The 21502-nt window shown below is 43.7% G+C and overlaps 1 protein-coding gene across 5 annotated transcripts in view; it reads left to right on the top strand.

Annotated features, from left to right (window-relative positions):
• orc3 (origin recognition complex, subunit 3) overlaps positions 1–21502 on the top strand; it is a 71561-nt gene that overhangs the window by 47342 nt on the left and 2717 nt on the right. For all 5 annotated transcript variants that reach the window (XM_078399810.1, XM_078399809.1, XM_078399812.1 and 2 more), the window contains 3 exons: positions 2821–2962; positions 5999–6115; positions 21245–21324. In XM_078399810.1, coding sequence (XP_078255936.1) covers positions 2821–2962; positions 5999–6115; positions 21245–21324 — 339 coding nt within the window. The remainder of the gene's footprint in view (positions 1–2820; positions 2963–5998; positions 6116–21244; positions 21325–21502) is intronic.

The raw sequence follows: 21502 nt of genomic DNA, 5'->3' as shown, positions 1-21502 counted from the left end.
TGGAGTAAAAGAGGAGCATTTGTGTCCATTTTTGGATATTCAATACAATTTGTGGGCAGGTTTTGAAGAGTGTGCTGCTGAATTACCATTTGCTGTTGAAGTCCCACCCTTTGTGAATTTGGACAGGGCACTTCCCATCATGATTCATCCTCGTGATGAATGGTGAGGTTATTTTCCTGCCAGATTTTGCACATGTGGTGATATCAATGTGTCCAGTGCCAAATAATTACATACCAAGAGAAATTGGATCAAAAGACTCTATCTTACAATCTTTGTCATGCGTTCACAGTTCAACAAGGAGTGCATTTTAGCTGAGTGCATTTAAGTCGTGTGCAGTTCCAAAAACATGTAGCTCTGGAGGATGTGGTACGGTCAGATTTAACAGTGATGTTTATCCATTTCTCGTGGCACTCACCATGGGAAATGGATCAGTGTTAAGTGCTGTAATTTAACTGATCTCTTGGAGCAACGGTATCTTAATTTTTAAAATATTAATTAAGCTTTTGTGTAAAATGTAGTGTCTGTTTAAGGATCAAATATGAGGGACATCCAAATTATAAGCAAACAGAGTTACTGAACTTCAGAAGTCTGAAGAAGAGTCTTGACCCGAAACGTCACCCATTCCTTCTCTCCTGAGATGCTGCCTGACCCGCTGAGTTACTCCAGCATTTTGTGATACGTTACTGAACTTCAGAAGTAGGTTTTTGACTTATTGCTTTGGGACATTTTGATTCTGTGTTGCATTATGTAACTCTAACTACTTAGTTAGAATTTGTCAGTGATGGAGGGTTGACATTGAGTGACTGGCAAGGGCATTGGTGAAACCTGTCTTATTCTTTCTGGTTTCATCTCGTGTGAATTGCTCTAATTTCGTGTTATCTCGGACTTGATTAGTGTCAGGAGTTTATGGGGAGAAGGCAGGAGAATGGGGCTGAGAGGGAAAGATAGATCAGTCATAGTTGAATGGCGGAATAGATTTGATGGGCTGTGGTCTTATTCTGCTCCTGGAACTTATGAACTTGGACATTTTTTAAGACAGCAGCTTTATGTCCCATCGGCCTGAGAGCGGTTCATCTTGTGAACCCAGTGATTATCGGTCTTCTGTGCGGGTTGCGCTCATTTAGAAGATTGTTCAATGAGTCACCACGCCAGTTTGTACCAATAAAAATTGTGGGCCAAAAACCTTTGTATCATTGCAGCCTATTGCATATAATTTATAACAGGAAAACAGATGATTTATCCCAACTTGACGAAACAGGCATTTATGATCGAAGATAGACACAAAATCTACAGTACCTTCGTGAGTCAGACAGCATCTCTGGACAAAAGGAATAGGTGACGTTTCAGGTAGAGACCCTTCTGCAGTCTGAGTCAGCGACCCTAAGTAACTCGTATTACTATCTAAAGGTAATATACTGCTTAAAGTCAGCTAATTCTTTAAGCGATTCATTTCGTCCCCAGGATAATTTTCTTTGTCTGAAGAAGGTTCTCAACCCAAAACGTTACCTATTCCTTTACTCCAGAGATGCTGTCTGACCTGCTGAGTTACTCCAGCTTTTTATGCCTATAGCTTAAACCAGCATCTGCAGTTCCTTCCTACATGTGTGTTCCTGCCGAACAATTCAAAAAAAAAAATTCTTTCTCCATCTAGCTTCTCCTTGTAGCTTTGTTTGACTGAAGCGCCTGGGATTGTGAGATGCAGTGTCTCAGCACTCTGTTGAAAGAAGTTAAAACCATATTCCTTATTAGTGATCATTTTCTACTTAGAATCCTGTATTCCTTGAACCATATTATAGTCTTGCTAAACATCATATTTAACAATGTTTCATAAAGTACATTGGTACAAAGGAGGAATTGTGTGGGATTCGTATGATGAAAAGGATGCTTGCTAAACATGAGAATATAAGTAACAATTAAAGGAGTTTGGCTGAAGCATGGTGGGAGGTGGTGCTGATCAAATGTTAACGTCAGAATGGACCTGATCAGCCTATTGAGTGTAATGTGTTTGTAATTAAGGTGAGGCGCTTTCTAGTCCCTCCTCTGCAAACTGGCTGCTGCAAGGGCAAAATAGACAATAGGTGCAGGAGGAGGTCATTCGGCCCTTCGAGCCAGCACCGCCATTTAATGTGATCATGGCTGATCATTCTCAATCAGTACCCTGTTCCTGCCTTCTCCCCATACCCCCTGACTCCGCTATCCTTAAGAGCTCTATCCAGCTCTCTCTTGAATGCATTCAGAGAATTGGCCTCCACTGCCTTCTGAGGCAGAGAATTCCACAGATTCACAACTCTCTGACTGAAAAATACCGTACTAACTGTGGACAGGTGAGGACAGAAGTATTTGGCATCTCTTCTGTACATTGATTCAATGTCACCCGTGATGTGGCCACCCACAGAAGTGTCCTTGGTGAATTTGTACCTGGTTTTGGAGCCGTGCTCAGCTTACAGTCACGGGTGTAGGGGGAGGGGGTGCTAAACATGTAGCCCTAAGCTGCACCTGTTCCGATGGTCAACGAGGAGGAGATTTTGCCACCAATTCACGCTGGTTGTGGTCTGCCGAGAGGGAAGTAGAGGATCCAGTTGCAACAGGAGGCACAGAGGGGCTTGTCGGATGATTAATTTTGAGGAGATGATCGCGTTGGACGCCGAGCTGCAGTCAATGATGTACACGTTCCTGTTGCCCAGATGTCAAAATGTTTTCAGTTAATGCAATCATGCCTCGCACTCCCGATTGCTTCTCAGCTATGATGAACCTGGGGATGATTTGCTTTGTTACTGGTGAAAGATGATGCTAATGCCATTATTTTTGTGCTTTTTGCAGGCAATACCTAGTGCCACCAGAGACGCAGACACTCCATGAACTTGTATATTTCAAAGATGCCAGCACGCTTCGCAGACACCTAAATGCAGCCCCACGCGCTGCCCTGCAGATGGCTTTAAGTAACCCGTATTACTATCTAAAGGTAATAGACTGCAACAAGTCAGCTCATTCTTTAAGCAATTAATTTCATTTTCTTTGAAATGTAGAGACAAAGAACTGGAAATGCTGGTTAATACACAAAAGGCCACAATGTGCTGCAGGTCAGGCAGCATCTTTGGAGAACATGGATAGGTGACCTTTTGGGTCGAAACCAGACTGATTGTTGGGGGTGGGGGGGGGAGAAGACAGCTAGAAGAGAGGAGAGGCAGGACGGAGAATGGCAGGTAATGTGAACGCAGGTGTGGGGGGTTTAGATAGGCAGATGGTCGGAACAGTCAGAGATAAAAGCAGTAGGTGATTTTCTTTGATCCTAGTAACCACGAAACAAAATTCAAATAACTGAATCTCATTTGCTTACCAGTTATACCAATAAAACTAGTTACAGTTACAATATGCAGCGGTGAAACATTCTCTGCTCGGGTTTCCATTGTTCTTTAAAAAAAAAATGGACAGTAGGAAGGAGCAATAAAAGATGTAAGTAGATTCAAAACGAAAAAGTTATATATACATGAGGAAATATTTGTGGAGCAGTTTGTGGGCGGCACAGTGGCGCAGCGGTAGAGTTGCTGCCTCACAGCGCCAGAGACCTGGGTTCAATTCTTGCGATGGGTGCTGTCTGAATGGAGTTTGTCTGGTCTCCCCGTGACCAGCTTGGGTTTTCTCCGCTTTCCTCGCACAATCGAAAGACGAACAGGGTGATAGGCTAATTAGATTGGTATAATTGTAAATTGTCCCTTGTGTGTGTAGGAAAGTGTTAATGTGCGGGGATCGCTGGTCGGCACGGACTCAGTGGGCTGAAGGGCCTGTTCCCGCGCTTTATCTCTAAACTGAGGTAAACAGTGCTGAAAGAAGAAAGGTGTAGTGTTGATATATTAAAAGGAATGCTAGCTAAACATGAAAATGAAGGAAACAATTGAGTAGACGCACGGAAGTGTAGATGCTGGAATCTTGTATAAAACACGTAGTGCTGGAGCGACTCAATAGATCAGGCAGCATTTGTGGAAGGATGTTTTGGATTGGCTCTCTTCAGACTGATTGTAGTTAGGGGGTGGGGGGAGAGCAGAACAGCTGGAAACACAGAGGGGGCACAGTGACAGTGGGTCTCACAGAATTCTTGCTATTGAGGGCGTGCAGCGTAGGTTCACTAGGTTAATTCCCGGAATGGCGGGACTGTCATATGTTGAAAGACTGGAGCGACTAGGCTTGTATACACTGGAATTTAGAAGGATGAGAGGGGATCTTATCGAAACGTATAAGATTATTAAAGGGTTGGACACGTTAGAGGCAGGAAACATGTTCCCAATGTTGGGGGAGTCTAGAACAAGGGGCCACAGTTTAAGAATAAGGGGTAGGCCATTTAGAACTGAGATGAGGAAAAACTTTTTCAGTCAGAGAGTTGTGAATCTGTGGAATTCTCTGCCTCAGAAAGCAGTGGAGGCCAATTCTCTGAATGCATTCAAGAGAGAGCTGGATAGAGCTCTTAAGGATAGCGGAGTCAGGGGGTATGGGGAGAAGGCAGGAATGGGGTACTGATTGAGAATGATCAGCCATGCTCACATTGAATGGCGGTGCTGGCTCAAAGGGCCAAATGGCCTCCTCCTGCACCTATTGTCTATTGTCTAACAAGGTGCTTTGTAGTGCCCCCTTCATAACTAATGCTGCAAGGTCAAAATGTCCTCCTCGCTGGGTACATGTGGTTCAGAAGTAGTTGGCATCATTTTCCCACAAATACTCCTTTAAATTTGAAAGAAAGATCTCCCACCCACCCACCCACCCATTGTTTGGAAATATTATTTGGCCCAGAAAGAAAGGAGAAAATACAAATTTTCAGCAAGGAACCATGGGAAACTACCATTAATGATGTATTCCAAACATGAGTCAGTACATGAAGGCCAGTCATTAGCAGAATTTTTAAAAAGGAAATGGTTTAAAAATTGTTACGCTTTTAACTGCAAATACAAGTTATTTTGTTAAGATAAGAAAGTAGTTGTAACAGTGAGCAGCCGAATAGGAACTCTGTGTCTGGAGATGGTGCCAAATGCAACCAAGTTACTGGAAATGTAAGAACTACTGGAAATAATTTTGTGCCCTGTGCCCTGAGATGATCTGAATATCCATGAAAGGGACATTGTGTGGTGTAATAGGATTTTGCTTCTGTTCGAGATTCTAATATTTTTTAGAATGAATTAAATAGGATTTGTAGGATTAAGCAATGTTTTTTAAATAAAAGTACGAGGGCTGTCAGGATAACTCCATGAGCAGATGCATGGACCCCAATTTAAACCAAAACCATCCCCCCACTTCTCCCACTTCAAGGGCTCGTGAGTGTGAGATTGCAGGACACACAATAATGATTGTAATCCAAACTCTAATTTTAAGAGACCGACACAGTTCCCCTTCTCCCACCATTCACCTCCTTGCTTCGGGCTGCTGTACAGCAAGGGCTCTCCCTCTCGGCAGTAATGAGAGGCAACTGTGAGATTGAGAGGCCCAAAGGCCGGTCGGTCTCTGTCAGTACTCTAGTGACGTGGAAAGAGGAAGCCTCCTGGCCTCCATGGCTCGCTCTCCAGACAGACAGGATGGATTGCATCACTGCTTTTATTTATCACATCATATCATCATATCATATATATACAGCCGGAAACAGGCCTTTTCGGCCCACCAAGTCCGTGCCGCCCAGCGATCCCCGTACATTAACACTATCCTACACCCACTAGGGACAATTTTTACATTTACCCAGCCAATTAACCTACATACCTGTACGTCTTTGGAGTGTGGGAGGAAACCGAAGATCTCGGAGAAAACCCACGCAGGTCACGGGGAGAACGTACAAACTCCTTACAGACTGCAGCACCCGTAGTCAGGATATTTATGGACAGAGGAAGCGGAGTAAAATGTGATCTCTGCATCCACCATTGGGTTGTAATGTTCATTATCTTTTTACACGATTCTACAAATGTTGCTAAACAGTTTGAAAAAATAAATAAATCGTTAATTGTTTGTTGTTTTTGCATCTAAGAATGAAGCCTTGAAGAGCGAGGGAGGAAACATTACCAATGCAGCACCAGATATCTGCATAATCTACAAGCTTCACCTGGAGTGCGGCCGTTTGATTAACCTCTATGACTGGCTGCAGGTATGGGGTTTTTTCCCTTGTCATTTGGAACTAAAGCCGGAACGTCATAAGTGCATAAGTGATAGGAGCAGAATTAGGCCATTCGTCCCATCAAATCGACTCCGCCGTTCAATCGTGGCTGATCTATCTCTCCTTCCTAACTCCATTCTCCTGCCTTGTCCCCACAACCTTTGACACCCGTACTAACCTGTACGTCACCCATCCTTTTTCTCCAGTGATGCTGCCCGACCTGCTGAGTTTCTCTGGCACCTTGTGTCTATCTTCTGTACTTGTCTATGTTTGCTCTTAGTTCAGACGCAGCCTTTTGGACCTGAAATGTCAAACGTTTCTTACTATCCACTGATGCTGCTGCTTGGGTTATTCCAGCTGATTGATTGTTGCTGCGAAATTCCAGTATCTGCAGCAAATCGCCAACAAGTCTAACAACGAGGTCATAACATGACTCCTCATCTTAGAGGCAATTATGGATGCATAATAAATAAAGGATGCATAGTTAGTGAAGTTCATATCTTGTGGTCAGCCTTTACTGGATACATTATTTGTATTTAGAATGGAACTAATTTGGGGGATGGGGTGAAATGAGAGGGGATCTTATCAAAACATATAAGATTATTAAGGGGTTGGACACGTTAGAGGCAGGAAACATGTTCCCACTGTTGGGGGAGTCCAGAACCAGGGGCCACAGTTTAAGAATAAGGGGTAGGCCATTTAGAACGGAGGTGAGGAAAAACTTTTTCAGTCAGAGAGTTGTAAATCTGTGGACTTCTCTGCCTCAGAAGGCAATGGAGGCCAATTCTCTGAATGCATTCAAGAGAGAATTAGATAGAGCTCTTAAGGATAGCGGAGTCAGGGGGTATGGGGAGAAGGCAGGAACGGGGTACTGATTGAGAATGATCAGCCATGATCACATTGAATGGTGGTGCTGGCTCGAGGGGCCGAATGGCTTACTCCTACACCTATTGTCTATTGTAAATTGAAGCATTCACCTCCTGTGACAGATACAGAGATACAGCACAGAAACAGGCCCTTCAGCCCACCGAGTCTGAGCCGACCAGTGATCTCTGTACACTAGCCTTTTCCCACACACTAGGACAATTCACAACTTTTACCAAAGCCAAGTAACCTATAAACCTGCACGTCTGTGGAATGCGGGAGGAAACTGGAGCACCCGGGGAAGACCCACCCGGTCACAGGGAGGACATACAAATGGTACAGACAGCAGCCGTAGTCATGATTGAACCCGGGTCTCTGGCGCATTAATGCAGCAATTCTACTGCGCCACTGTCTCACCCTGCACGTCTAAATTGTATTTTTAATATTTGGGGCATTTTCTTATAAATTATGTTAATGCAACAGAATTTCTCTTGGGTCAGGTTAAATTGACACAGCTGTGCCTTTTTGACCTTTATCGACTGGAATGGAATACTTTAGTGTCACATGTGTCAAGTCACAGTGAAATTCTTTGCTTGCATACCCAAGGTACGGCGCTGACAAACTTATAAAGTACCCCTGCCAGTTCCTCCTTTGTTCCCCCCCCCTCCCCCCGGCGGTCCAACTGCAGGGACATGTAAGTTTTTGTGATCGTTATGGTCACAGCAATAGATTCCCGCTTGCATCTAAACTAGTGTCCTGCTATTCCTCAAGAGCCATGCATCTCAGCTGTGTAAACAAGTGGTGTATTTTTTAATAAAATCTCCATTCGGATTTGCACTGTGTTGGACTGACCTTTAGACCTTGAGCGGTCCATTTTGCAGCTGTACATTATGAGCTGTATTAACTCCCAAGACCGCCCGCACATCTGCAGACATGTAGATCTATTTGGTTTCAGAGAGGAAATTTGCCTCCATTTGGAAGCCACATTTAAAAACCGTGCAAATCGGCAAGAATCTTCAAGTAGAACTTTAATGCATGAGTTTGGAGATCAGATTGATTTACAACTGTTCCATTGCTACCATTTATTTGCTGTATCTTGGTCCTGGGCTAATACTATATTGTACAGGTCCTTCGGCCCACCGAGTCCGCGCCGACCAGCGATCCCCTCACACTATCCCACACACACTAGGGACAATTTACATTTCTACCAAGCCAATTAGCTTACAAATCTGTGCGTCTTTGGGGTGTGGGAGGAAACCGGAGCTTCCTGGCGAAAACCCACGCAGGTCACTGGGAGAGCGTACAAACTCCGTACAGACAGCACCCGTAGTCGGGATCGAACCCGGGTCTCTGGTGCCGTAGGACAACAACTCTACCGCTGTGCTACGGTGCTGCCACCATTGTTAAAATTGTCTGGATATATTAACCTGAATATTCTTAGATCACCTGAATTCTTTAAAAGATTCTTTATGATTATTTTAGGTGTTTGCTTGAATAAGATTATAAGTAATTGCGTGCATTTCCAGCTGGCAACTCCCCTTAATTACTGAGTTTCATTGTTTGACTCATTCTGTCTGCCTGAAAACCCGACCGCTGTAGGATAGGAAAGAATCTGTGTCAGTACTGGATGACCTTGCAACAATGCTTTCCAGTTTTATTTCCCTTCACAGGAAGTAGCGGCCGTTTAACAGTTATGCCGTCCAACATACTGGATGATCACGATTCCTGGCATCTGCAATTTCATTTCAATCGTCTCATCTATCTTTTATGCTAACGTCATAATTTAACGTTGAAAAGGCTGGTAAAGCCATTACAGACCAAACAGATTTTTTTTCTGTTCTCTGTCTGATTTAAAAGGGTTACAAAACACTTTTTGGATGAAGTCCATTAATGTCTTATGATGGGAACATCTGCTTCAGAGAGAGTAGGCACTTAGCACTAGACACCAATACCACAGAAAGAGTTGGCAGATTCTTTTTGAATTGCATTTTTTTTTGAAGGGTGTGTAATTACAGTTATTTTTGTGCATCTGATATTATTTTGCTTCACAATTCACAATCACAGTTTTGAACTTCAAATCACAGGTATGCTGTGCAGATTGGAGCTCTTTTATACGTTAGCCAACCATGGTTGGATTACAATGATGGTACTGTAATTTACCCGACTGTGTTGGGGGGGGGCGGAGGGGGTTAGTGGAATGGCATGATTTCTGCCTCTATTTGCTATCCAGTCATTTTGTTCACTTTGGGATGGTGAGAAGAAACTTCCTGTGTTCAGAAGCTGGTTAAATTCATCATCATTTATGTAGCCAAATGTACCATGGAACCAAATGCTTCATGGGGGAGGGAGGAATGCTGATGGCACAGCTCAACGTGGAATAGCTCAACGTTTCGGTGGTATTGTCCAACCCCTACTCCTCTGTTCCAGATTTATCCGCATTACTTACAATCGGTCTGAAGAAGTGTCCGTACCTAAAATGTTGCTTGCCCAGACCTTCCTCTGTTGCTATAAGAAAATAACTGCAGATGCTGGTACAAATCGATTTATTCACAAAATGCTGGAGTAACTCAGCAGGTCAGGCAGCATCTCGGGAGAGAAGGAATGGGTGACATTTCGGGTCGAGACCCTTCTTCAGACTGATGTCAGGGGGGTGGGACAAAGGAAGGATATAGGTGGAGACAGGAAGATAGAGGGAGATCTGGGAAGGAGAAGGGGAAGGGAGGGACAGAGGAACTATCTAAAGTTGGAGAAGTCGATGTTCATACCAATGGGCTGCAAACTGCCCAGGCGAAATATGAGGTGCTGTTCCTCCAATTTCCGGTGGGCCTCACTCTGATGCTGCCTGGCCTGCTGGGTTCCTACAGCATTTTTGTGTTTTGGAAAAGAGTAATGTTTCAGTGTTTCATCCTCTTAGCTGTGATGTTATCTTTCTAGATATTGAGCAAATATAGGCACAGAGGAGTACCGGGGGAAGTGAAATCTGCTTGCAAACAAAAATGGGAGTAGGAGTGGAATGTGTGGCGTGGCGCCTCAACCTGCCCTGCTGTTCATTATGATCATGGCTGATCTGCCCTTGGCCACAACTCTTCACGTCATTTCTGCTAATTCTGCATGCCCCTCTGTTGCCTGATTTTTTTTCCAAAATGTACCTCCACTTTGATTATCTCCAGTGATAAAACCTTCACAAGCTCCAGCGTGAAGAATTCCAGAGATTCTCCGTGCACCACTGTGGCGCTGCAGTGAAGTTGCTGCCTTACAGCGCCCAAAACCAGGTTCGATTCTAAATATGGGTGCTGTTTGTATGTTCATCCTGTGACCGCGTAGGTTTTAGACTTTGGACTTTAAAGATACAGCGTGGAAACAGCCCATTCAGCTCACCGAGTCTGCGCCGACCAGTGATCACCGCGTACACTCGCACTATCCTATACACTAGAAACAATTACAATTTTGCCCACGTGGTCACAGGGAGAACGTACAAACTCCATACAGCCAGCACCCTAGTCGGGTTCGAACCCAGGTCTCTGGCTCTGTAAGGCAGCAACTCAACTGCTTGCTGCCCGGGTGCTCCGGTTTCCTCGCACGTTCCGAAAAAAGCAGGTTTTGTTGGTTAATTGGCTTCTGTAAATTACCACTAGTGTGCAAGATGCAAAACTACGATAACATAAAACAAGTGTATGGGCGATCGTTGGTCAGCATGGACTCAGTGAGCCAAAGGGCCTGTTTCCACGCTGTATCTCTAAGCTAAACTAAAACTAAAATACTGCCTCCTTATTTGTTTGAGCATCTCGTGCTCGTGGAGACATCTTGGCCTCTACCTGTCGTGTCCCCTTGAATGTTTTAATAAGATCACCTCTCATTCTTATAAACTCCATATAATACAGACTCAATTTTTATTTAAAGACACAAAGGGCTGGATTCAGTGGGTCAGGCATCATTTCTGGAGAACATGGAACATGGTTCTGTTCGAAGATAGACACAAAATGCTGGAGTAACTCAGCGGGCCAGGCAGCATCTCTGGAGAGAAGGAACGGGTGATGTTTCGGGTGCAGACCCTTACTACAGACTGGTAGTCGGAGAAGAGGGAGTTCAGAGATATGGAGGGGGGAAGGTATGAAAATGACAGATCAAAGCAGATGATAAGAAGGAAATGTGGAGTGGTTCATTGTTAGCTGAGGGGAAGGTGACAAGGGTTATACAATCAGTAAAATGAGAGCGAAGCCGGACACTAAAAGTGCTTGTGAAGAGGCAACGGGTCAAACAGAAACAGGGGGAGGTCAAACACACTGTGCATTTGCCATTCCGAGTCCTTGTGCAAACAGCAGAGGAGGCTGAGGAGCATTATTGATAAGACCTGAATATAAATGAAAGGATCGTTCACCTTGCTTGTCAAAAATATAAAAGGGACTTGGTTAAACCCTGAGTACGATGATGGAGAATGTCTCTCAGTCTGTTGCCAAAGACGAGGAGGGCATCACCTTAAATTTGGAGCAAAGTCATTGCACCAACAACACTAAAAAAACATTCTTCACAAAGGGGAGTGAAAGAGATGGAATTCTCAATCTAAAGGAGTATTGAAGGTAGACACAAAAAGCTGGAGTAACTAAGCGGGACAGGCAGCACCTCTGGAGAGAAGGAACGGATGACGTTTCCGGTCGAGACCCTTCCTCAGACTGAAAGTCACTGGAAAGGGAAACGAGCGATATAGAGAGATGAATGAAAGATATGTAAAAAAGTAACGATGATAAAAGAAACAGGCCATTGTTAGCTGGTGGTTGGGTGAAAACGAGAAGCTGGTGCGACTTAGGTGGGGGAGGGATGGAGCGAGAGAGAATGTCAGGGTTACTTGAAGTTAGAGAAATCAATATTACTGCCACTGGGCTGTAACGAAAAATGAGCGAAGGTGTTCAGCAAAACTACGCCCAGCCTACATTTGGTCTGGCTGCTGTATGACCCACATCTTGAACGAATACATTTCTCCAGAGATGCTGCCTGACCCACTGTGTTACTCCAGCACTTTGTCTTTTTTTTCCTTGTAAACCAGCATCTGCAGTTCCTTGTTCAATTGGGGTTTTTTAAACTGCTTGTGGTAGGATAATTCTTTCATCCCAGGAATTTAGCCTGGTGAATCACTGCCTCTTATGCTATTATATTCTTTAAATATTTTGACCTAAACGGCTCACAGTACTCCGGGTGCAGTTCCATCCACACCCTGTAAGATTGTAACAACACTTTCTATTTTTATGTTCTAGTCCCTTAGTAATAAAAACCAAGATGCTTTTTGCTGCCTTACAGTGATATTATGGGGAGAACGGTGGCGCAGCGGTAGAGTTGCTGCCTTACAGTGAATGCAGCTGGGGTCGATCCCAACTACGGGTGCTATCTGTACGGAGTTTGTACATTCTCCCTGTGACCTGCGTGGGTTTTCTCCGAGATCTTCGGTTTTCTCCCACACTCCAAAGACGTACAGGTTTGTAGGTTAATTGGCTTGGTAAATGTAAAAATTGTCCCTTGTGGATAGAGGATAGTGTTAATGTGTGGGGATCGCTGGTCGGCGCGGACCCGGTGGGCCGAAAGGGCCTGTTTCCACGCTGTATCTCTAAATTAAAAAAATAAAATAAAGTTAAAATTAAACGGCAGAAGAATGAGGTTAGGAGGGAGAGATCAGCCATGATTGAATGGCTGTGTAGACCTGATGGGCCGAATGGCCTAATTCTACTCCTTATGACCTGCTAAGTTTTTCCCACTTCCGCAAACTGTACATATCCTGTTGCAGAGTCCAAATTATCTCATCACACCATGGCCTCCCACATATTTCCGTATCATCAGCAAACTTGGATGTCATATACTCTGCCTCCTTTCCAAGTCATGAATACAGATAATAAACAATTGGTCTAAGGGGTTTATTAATTTTAATGACTGAAAGGCATGATTTGGAAGAAGAATGTACATCCTACTTAATACGGCAAAAGTTGCTGTTGTATGCACTGTTGTATGCGGCCTTTTATTTTCCTTTTATTTCCCATTTGGTATTAATTTGCTTGTGATATAAATAGCCGAGACATTTTCCTTCCCTAATGTGGTAACACATAATGTACATTTTGAAAGTCCGGGCACATTTTATATTCACCAATGTTGCACATTGAGGATACTTTTGGCCAGCATTTTGTGATAGAAATGACAGCAAAACTGTTGTACTGTAAGTACTGATATTATCTTTTAAACTAATGTTGGGATTTCTGCACAAGCATAGTTGCAAACTGAGATTCCAGAGCTGTCGGCTGTAATTAATCTCTCCCAAGCTGCAATTTTGCCAACGGAGTCCAAGAAAACCAGTTGAATTGATGTGGACTTAAACTCCTCACACAATACAACATGAACATCTTTACATTATTTGGCACTGAGACCAAAGTTAGCTTATAGAGATATACTAGAGTCATACAGCATGGAAGCAGGCCCTTTGGCCCAACTTGCCACGCCAACCTTGTATATTAATGATTTGGACGAGGGGATTGAAAGCTTTGTAGCAAAGTTTGCGGATGATACGAAAATAGGTGATGGGGCAGGTAGTGTAGAGTAAACAGGGACTCTGCAGAAGGACTTGGACAGGTTGGGGAGTGGGCAGAGAAGTGGCAGATGGAAAGTAGTGTAGCAAAGTGTGGAGTCATGTATTTTGGTAGTAGGAATAAAGGCGTAGACTATTTTCTAAATGGGGTGAAATCGGAGGTGCAAAGAGACTTGGGAGTGTTGGTGCACGATTCCCAAAATGTTAATCTGCAAGTTAAATTGGTAGTAAAGAAAGCAGACTGCTAGCATTTATTTCAAGAGGGCTTGTATACAAAAACAGGGATGTAATGTTGAGGCTCTATACGGTTCTGGTAAGGCCACATTAGGAATATTGTGAGCAATTTTGGGCACCATATCTGTGGAAGGATGTGCTGGCTCTGGAGAGGGTCCAGAGGAATGATCCCAGGAATGAGTGGGTTAACCTATGATGAGCGTTTGTACTTGCTGGAGTTTAGAAGAATAAGGGGGGGACCTCATTGAAACATACAGAATAGTGAAAGGCTTGGATATAGTGGATGTGGAGAGCATGTTTCTATTAGTTGGAGAGTCTTGAACTAGAGGTCATAGCCTCAGAATTAAAGGATGTTCTTGTAGGAAGATGAGGAGAAATTTCTTTAGTCAGGGTGGTGAATCAGTGGAATTCTTTGCCACAGAAGGCTGTGGAGGCCAAGTCAGTGGATATTTTTAAGGCAGAGATAGATAGATTCTTGATTAGTACAGGTGTCAGAGGTTATGGAGAAAAGGCAGGAGTATGGGGTTAGGAGGGAGATCAGCCATGATTGAATGGCAGAGTAGACTTGATGGCTTAATTCTACTCATATTCCTTATGACCTATGGCCAACCAACATGCACCGACTACACTAGTCCCACAAACTCTCCAACCTTAATTATCTTCCTTCAATAAATATTTCAATGAATTTAATTTTTTATGATATTTATGGTATCTCCGTTTCAATGTTTCTCATTTAGGTATCCTACCTTCATTTATCGCCCTGTAAAATGTTCATTTAAATGTTTTTTCTGTCCGGGTCTGCTCTTTGTCAGAAGATGATATCAGAAGTGGAAAATAAGACTTTCTCATTGAATGTGTCACTTGATCTTTTGTAGCAAGGGGTTGCATTTTCTGGGTCAACAGTGAAGATGTTTGCATTGTCCCCAACTACAAATCCTGAGTCAATGGACATTTACATAGAACATGTCAACACAAACACAGGCCCTTCAATACAATACAATACAATATATCTTCATTGTCATTGTACAGGGGTACAACGAGATTGGGAATGTGACTTCCATATGATGCAATAAACTAATTAGCTAATCAGCATAAATTTAGACAACCCAGTGAAACAAAATTAGAAACCGTTTTAAAACAGAATAAAGTGCAAATAGGTCTGTGACGGGTCGCTGTGCGATGTGACCATCCGACTCAGCAGGACCGGTTCAGAGCAACTGTGGCCCTGGGGATGAAGCTGTTCCTGAGTGGAAGGCCTTGTAGCATCTGCCAGATGGTAGAAGTTCGAACAGACTATTGCAGGGATGTGAGGAGCCTTTGTGAATGATGGTGGCTTTCCTGAGGCATCGTGTGTTGCAGATGCCCTCCACGGCTGGTAGCTGTGTTCCGATAATCTGAGCTCTATAGACTACCCGCTGAAGAGCTCTCCTCTCTGCCTCCGTGCAGCTGAGATACCACACAGGGATGCCATGTGTTAGGATGCTCTCTATGATGCAGCGGTAGAAGGTCGTCAGCAGCTGTTGGGGCAGAACAGACTTTTCCAGTGTTCTCAGGTAGAACAGTCGTTGCTGCGCCTTCTTGACCAGCGCAGCAATGTTAGTGGACCATGTGAGGTCCTCCGAAATGTGAGTGCCCAGAAACGTGAAGCTGGGCACTCTCTCCACACTGTCCCCGTTGATAAAGATCGGAGCGTATTCCCCATTATGTGACCTACGGAAGTTGATGATCAGCTCCTTGGTCTTGGAGGTGTTTAGGGACAGGTTGTTATCTGAGCACCAATCCACCAGGTTCTGCATCTCCGCTCTGTAGTGTGTTTCAACACCGTTGGTGATCAGCCCGCAAAGTCTGTGCCAAGCATGATGCTAACACCATTATCTACCTGCACATAACCCATAGCGTTCCATTCCCTGCACCTCCATATCCCTGTCCAAAAGTCTTGTAAATACCACTAACGTATTTGTTTCAACTACCACCCCCAGCTGCCCGTTCCAGGCATTCACCACCCTCTATGTAAAAAGATTGCCCTGCACATCTCCATTATACTCTGCCCCTCTCACCTTAAATCTATGCCCTCTACCCTCTAGTATTCTCTTCTTATATCACAACATTTTTGTCTTTGCATTTCTGACCTTTTGTTCAACCATTTGCCAATCAGGGCCGTTCACCTCTATCCACCTATCCACTTTGGTGGTAAGAATAGGAAGGCAGAGTATTATCTGAATGGTGTCAAGTTAGGAAAAGTGGACGTACAACGAGATCTGGGTGTCCTAGTGCATCAGTCACTGAAAGGAAGCATGCAGCTACAGCAGGCAGTGAAGAAAGCCAATGGAATTGTTGGCCTTCATAACAAGAGGAGTTGAGTATAGGAGCAAAGAGGTCCTTCTGCAGTTGTACAGGGCCCTAGTGAGACCGCACCTGGAGTACTGTGTGCAGTTTTGGTCTCCAAATTTGAGGAAGGATATTCTTGCTATTGAGGGCGCGCAGCGTAGGTTTACTAGTTTAATTCCCGGAATGGCGGGACTGTCATATGTTGAAAGACTGGAGCGACTAGGCTTGTATACACTGGAATTTAGAAGGATGAGAAGGGATCTTATCGAAACATATAAGATTATTAAGGGGTTGGACACGTTAGAGGCAGGAAACATGTTCCCAATGTTAGGGGAGTCCAGAACCAGGGGCCACAGTTTAAGAATAAGGGGTAGGCCATTTAGTACGGAGATGAGGAAAAACTTTTCCAGTCAGAGAGTTGTGAATCTGTGGAATTCTCTGTCTCCGAAGGCAGTGGAGGCCAATTCTCTGAATGCATGCAAGAGAGAGCTAGATAGAGCTCTTAAGGATAGCGGAGTCAGGGGGTATGGGGAGAAGGCTGATTGATAATGATCAGCCATGATCACATTGAATGGCGGTGCTGGCTCGAAGGACCGAATGGCCTCCTCCTGCACCTATTGTCTATCACTCGCCTGGCTTTGTCCTGCCCCACCTCTCTTCCAGCTCCCCCCCCCCCATCTTACAATCACTCTGATGAAGGGTCCAAACCAAAAACATCATCTACTCATGTCCTCAGGAGATATTGCCTGACCTACAGCACACTCTGTCTTTTGTTGTAAACCAGCACCTGAGGTTCCTTGTGCTTCTACAATGAGCAGTGCTTTGTGTTCCAAAGGATTTAAGGATTGAACTTTGCTCTACATACATTTTTTTATGGTGAAAGAGAATCCCAGGGAGAGAATGTAAGCATTTAAAAATTTTATTTTTGCCCCTGGTGACTCTCATTCCTGCCGAGTTTAGAATTAGTGAAAATAATTGAAGATTCTATACCTTTTACCATCACCCAAACCTTTTACCTGTGACTGATATGGTTTTGCTTGGGCAGCCTACAACCCAGCGGCATCAATATTGCTCTAAACTTCAAGTAACCCTTACATTCCCTCTCTCTCTCTCTCTCTCTGTTCCTACCCAACCCTAACCCTTGTAATTTCACCATTTGTGTTCCTTTGTTGTCACCTCGTTCCCCAGCCAACAATGCACCATTGTGGGCTCCACCTTTCCTGAGTCGTCGTTGCAGGCTCTGCTTTATCCTGTACCTTCCCTATATCTCCTGTGTCCCCCTCCCTAACACTCAGGGTCTCGACCCAAAACATCCCCACCTATTTCCTTTCTACAGAGATCCTCCTGCCTAACTCACAGTTACTCTAGCATTTTGTGTCTTATCTTTGGTGTAAACCAGCATCTGCAGTTCCTTCTTATACACTGATATAGTTTGCTGGTTCCTGAAAAGACCCAGTAACTTTGCACTCTAAGATGGAATATGTTTATTTATTTGACCGAGAGATGTCTGGGTTTGTGTTTGAAATGTGTGCTTCAGATTATCTAAAACTACTGAGTTACCTAGGATCTCTAAAAGTAGTATATGACGTTCAAATGCTTTGTACCCTTAGTTAGATTTTGCTTAACTATTTATCTGACCTATTTTAATCATTGTGACTATGACTTTTTATTATTAACGACTGTTTGGCATCTTCCATTTGGTTGCCAGGATGTGGGTACAAATCTTTTTATTATGAAAGTTGAAATCAGATATGTCCAAGTATTTCTAATTGTGGTACAGAGGTCAATTTCCATGGCTTTGCCAGATCCACTTATACACTGTTTCAAAGCCTTCTCTGTAAGGCTCAGTTTTCTGCTTTGTGGCCCAAGCACACTTTCCTCATGTTTCAGTGTCTATTCATACCCACGTCTACTGCTTCTCTCTTTATTGTTTAAGTGTTTTCTCGACTAAGCTGTTTAGTTTAGTTTAGAGATAAAGCGCTGGAACTCGGCCCTTCGACCTACCGGGTCCACGCCGACCAATGATCACCACGTACACTAGCACTATCCAGCACACGAGGGACAATTTACAATTTTACCTAAGCCTGTTAACCTACAAACATGCACGTCTTTGGAGTGTGGGAGGAAACCGGAGCACCCGTAGAAAACCCACACAGTCACAGGGAGAATGTACAAATTCCGTACAGACAGCACCTGTAGTCAGGATCGAACCCCTGGTCTATGGTGCTGTAAGGAAGCAACTCTACTGCTACGCCACCATTCTCAGGAACAGCTTCAATCCCGGTATTATCAGGCTTCTGAACGGACCTTCCATAAGCTAGGGTGCTGTATGATTCACCTCTACCAAATTGGACTTTGGTTATGGAACTGATGTACTACAATGTGTAGAAAGGAACTGCAGATGCTGTTTATACCGAAGATAGACACAAAGTGCTGGAGTAACTCAATGGGTCAGGCAGCATCTCTGAAGAAAACAGAGGGGTGATGTTTCGGTCTGAAGATGGGTTCCGACTGAAATATCACGCATCCGTTTTCTCCAGAGATTCTGCCTGACCCGCTGTGTCTATCTTTGGTGTGCTACAATGCTGAGAACGATTCTGCACTCTGTCCTTTTGCTCTTGAGTTTGGCTTGATTGTATTTATGAACAATATTATCCGATTTGATTGGATAGCATACAAAACAAAGCTTATCACTGTACCTCGGTACAGGTGATAATAATAAACCTACACCTAAATCTAAATTACTCCCTCACCCAGGATCATAATTGCAGAAAATCAGCAGATTGAAAGCACTAATCAAAACTGAATCAGAGTACGTTGCCACATTGGCTAGAACCACATACATGGTGATTTACTTACCAGGTTGGCTGAAGAACCCTGTTAACATTGCAAAGTAGGAGCTATTTGTAGACAATTTTTTGGGACGATTTGCATTGTAAAACGTAAATGAACTAAGCTATATTCAAAAATAATATTTTAATGCAGCTTTCATTTCCCACTAAATAAAGTTCCTGAAGTTCTCATTCGACATTTCAAATCTCTGATGGCATGCACGTTATGGTGTTCTGAAATAAATCAAAATGGTGGAAGTAGGTGTGGGATCTGATCAATACAGACTACAGATTATTGACCTGAATTATTAACTATTTTAATGGCAGATGCTGCCTGTCTTGCTGAATATTTTCAGGATTTTTCCCCTCCAGATTTTTGACATCTACAGGAATTTATTTTTGAGTTCCTTTACTGTTTGCTCGCCTTACTGGGCTTAAATACACTGGAAAAAAATGATTGTGATTTTTTACCGTAATCTGGATCATACTTGTTAAAGTATTAGAATCAACTTCAGCAGAAACTTTCAAAAGGGAATTGAATTTATATTTACGGCTGAAAATATGGGGCTGTGAGGAAGAGTGGGATCAATGGCTGGTCTTTTCATGGACCCGGCACAGACACAATGGCCTTTTCTGTTTAGTTCCAATTTAGTTTTGAGATACAGTGCAGAACCAGGCCATTAGGCCAATTAACCTACTTTGGAGTGTGGGAATAAACCGGAGCACCCGGGAAAAATACACGGGGTCACTGGGAGAACGTTACAAACTCCGTACAGACAGCATCCCAGGGCAGGATCGAACCTGGTTCTCTGGCTCTGTAAGGCAGCAACTCTACCGTTGCGCCACCGTGCCGCCCTACTCTGTTCTGTGGGATGTGCTTAAGGAAATAGCAAAAATGGAAAAGGCAAAAACACTTTACTAATGCAAAGTATTTCACTATTATTAAATGTTACTGTAGCAGCTGTTTCACCACACAGCTTTCCTTATTCAATGGGTTGGCCATCTTGTTTTGATTTGGGATATGATTCTTATGCCAGCCTTCCCTGAAGTAAAGCTGAGAGACAGGATGCAAAATGCATCCAGCCCCTCATCTCTGTGTGTTATTTCTCTTTCACTAAGTGTGTACCTCCTGGCGTTTGATCTCCTGTCCATCTGCAACTTCATTTCAATGTGCAGGTGCAATATGCAGGTGGAAATGAACAGGAGGGAACTGGCCGTTCCCCTGGCAACTGGTAGTAAAAAGGCATGCAAAATATGGCTCAGTACAAGTAACATGCTGCTGAACTGGTAATGCATTAACTTGTGGTAAGCTTTCCTTTTTAGAGTTTTGCAAATTAAGCTCATCTTTTGATCGATTGTAAGATACAGCAGGGAAACATGCCCTGCTGTCCGAGTCCACGCCAACGATGGATCACCCGTTCACACGAGTTCTACATCATCCCACTTTTGCATCCATTCCCTGCACACTCGGGGGAATTTTAACAACAAATTAATTGGCTAATTAAACTACAAACCCGCATGTCTTTGGGGAACCCACGCGGTCTTGCTATTGAGGGGGTGCAGCGTAGGTTTACTAGGTTAATTCCCGGAATGGCGGGACTATCATATGTTGAAAGACTGGAGCGACTAGGCTTGTACACACTGGAATTTAGAAGGATGAGAGGAGATCTTATCGAAACGTATAAGATTATTAAGGGGTTGGACACGTTAGAGGCAGGAAACATGTTCCCAATGTTGGGGGAGTCCAGAACAAGGGGCCACAGTTTAAGGATAAGGGGTAGGCCATTTAGAACTGAGATGAGGAAAAACTTTTTCAGTCAGAGAGTTGTGAATCTGTGGAATTCTCTGCCTCAGAAGGCAGTGGAGGCCAATTCTCTGAATGCATTCAAGAGAGAGCTGGATAGAGCTCTTAAGGATAGCGGAGTCAGGGGGTATGGGGAGAAGGCAGGAAAGGGGTACTGATTGAGAATGATCAGCCATGATCACATTGAATGGCGGTCCTCCTGCACCTATTGTTTATTGTCACAGGAAAATGTGCAAACTCCACACAGCCAGCACCCGAAGTCACGACCGAACCTGGTCTCTGTTGCTGTGAGGCGCCAGCTTTATTAACCGTGCCACTGTTCTTAATCATTTATATTTCTTAATGAAATGAGTATTTTGTGGCTTTTGTTGAAAATGCCTTTGAGGCTGGGATAAACCAAAACGGTGACCTTCTTGTTTGGTTCTCCTTGAGCTTGTGCAGTATTCAATGCTGCTATTTGGACACTGATTTGTGCTAAATTATTTATTTATTTCCAGGCATTCGCTACAGTGGTTTGTTCTGCAGAAGGGAAGGACCCTGACAAAATAAATAACAGACAAGTGGAGGGAGTTATACAGTATCCTTTTTTAGTGCATTTTATAACGGAAAGGATGGTTTATTTGCACATCCATTCACATGATTATTTAATGTCGTGTATTATTTAAGAACTTTTTACTGCCAGTCGAGTGGTCCTGAAGATAGTCTCACTGCAAAGATTTACCATCACATTTTACCTATCATCCTTCAGATGTCAC

This window comes from Rhinoraja longicauda, chromosome 5 (genome assembly GCF_053455715.1).
Source record: "Rhinoraja longicauda isolate Sanriku21f chromosome 5, sRhiLon1.1, whole genome shotgun sequence".
NCBI classification, from domain to species: domain Eukaryota; kingdom Metazoa; phylum Chordata; class Chondrichthyes; order Rajiformes; family Arhynchobatidae; genus Rhinoraja; species Rhinoraja longicauda.
Note: the sequence above shows the minus strand (reverse complement) of the source record. Positions and strands in the feature narration are given on the sequence as shown.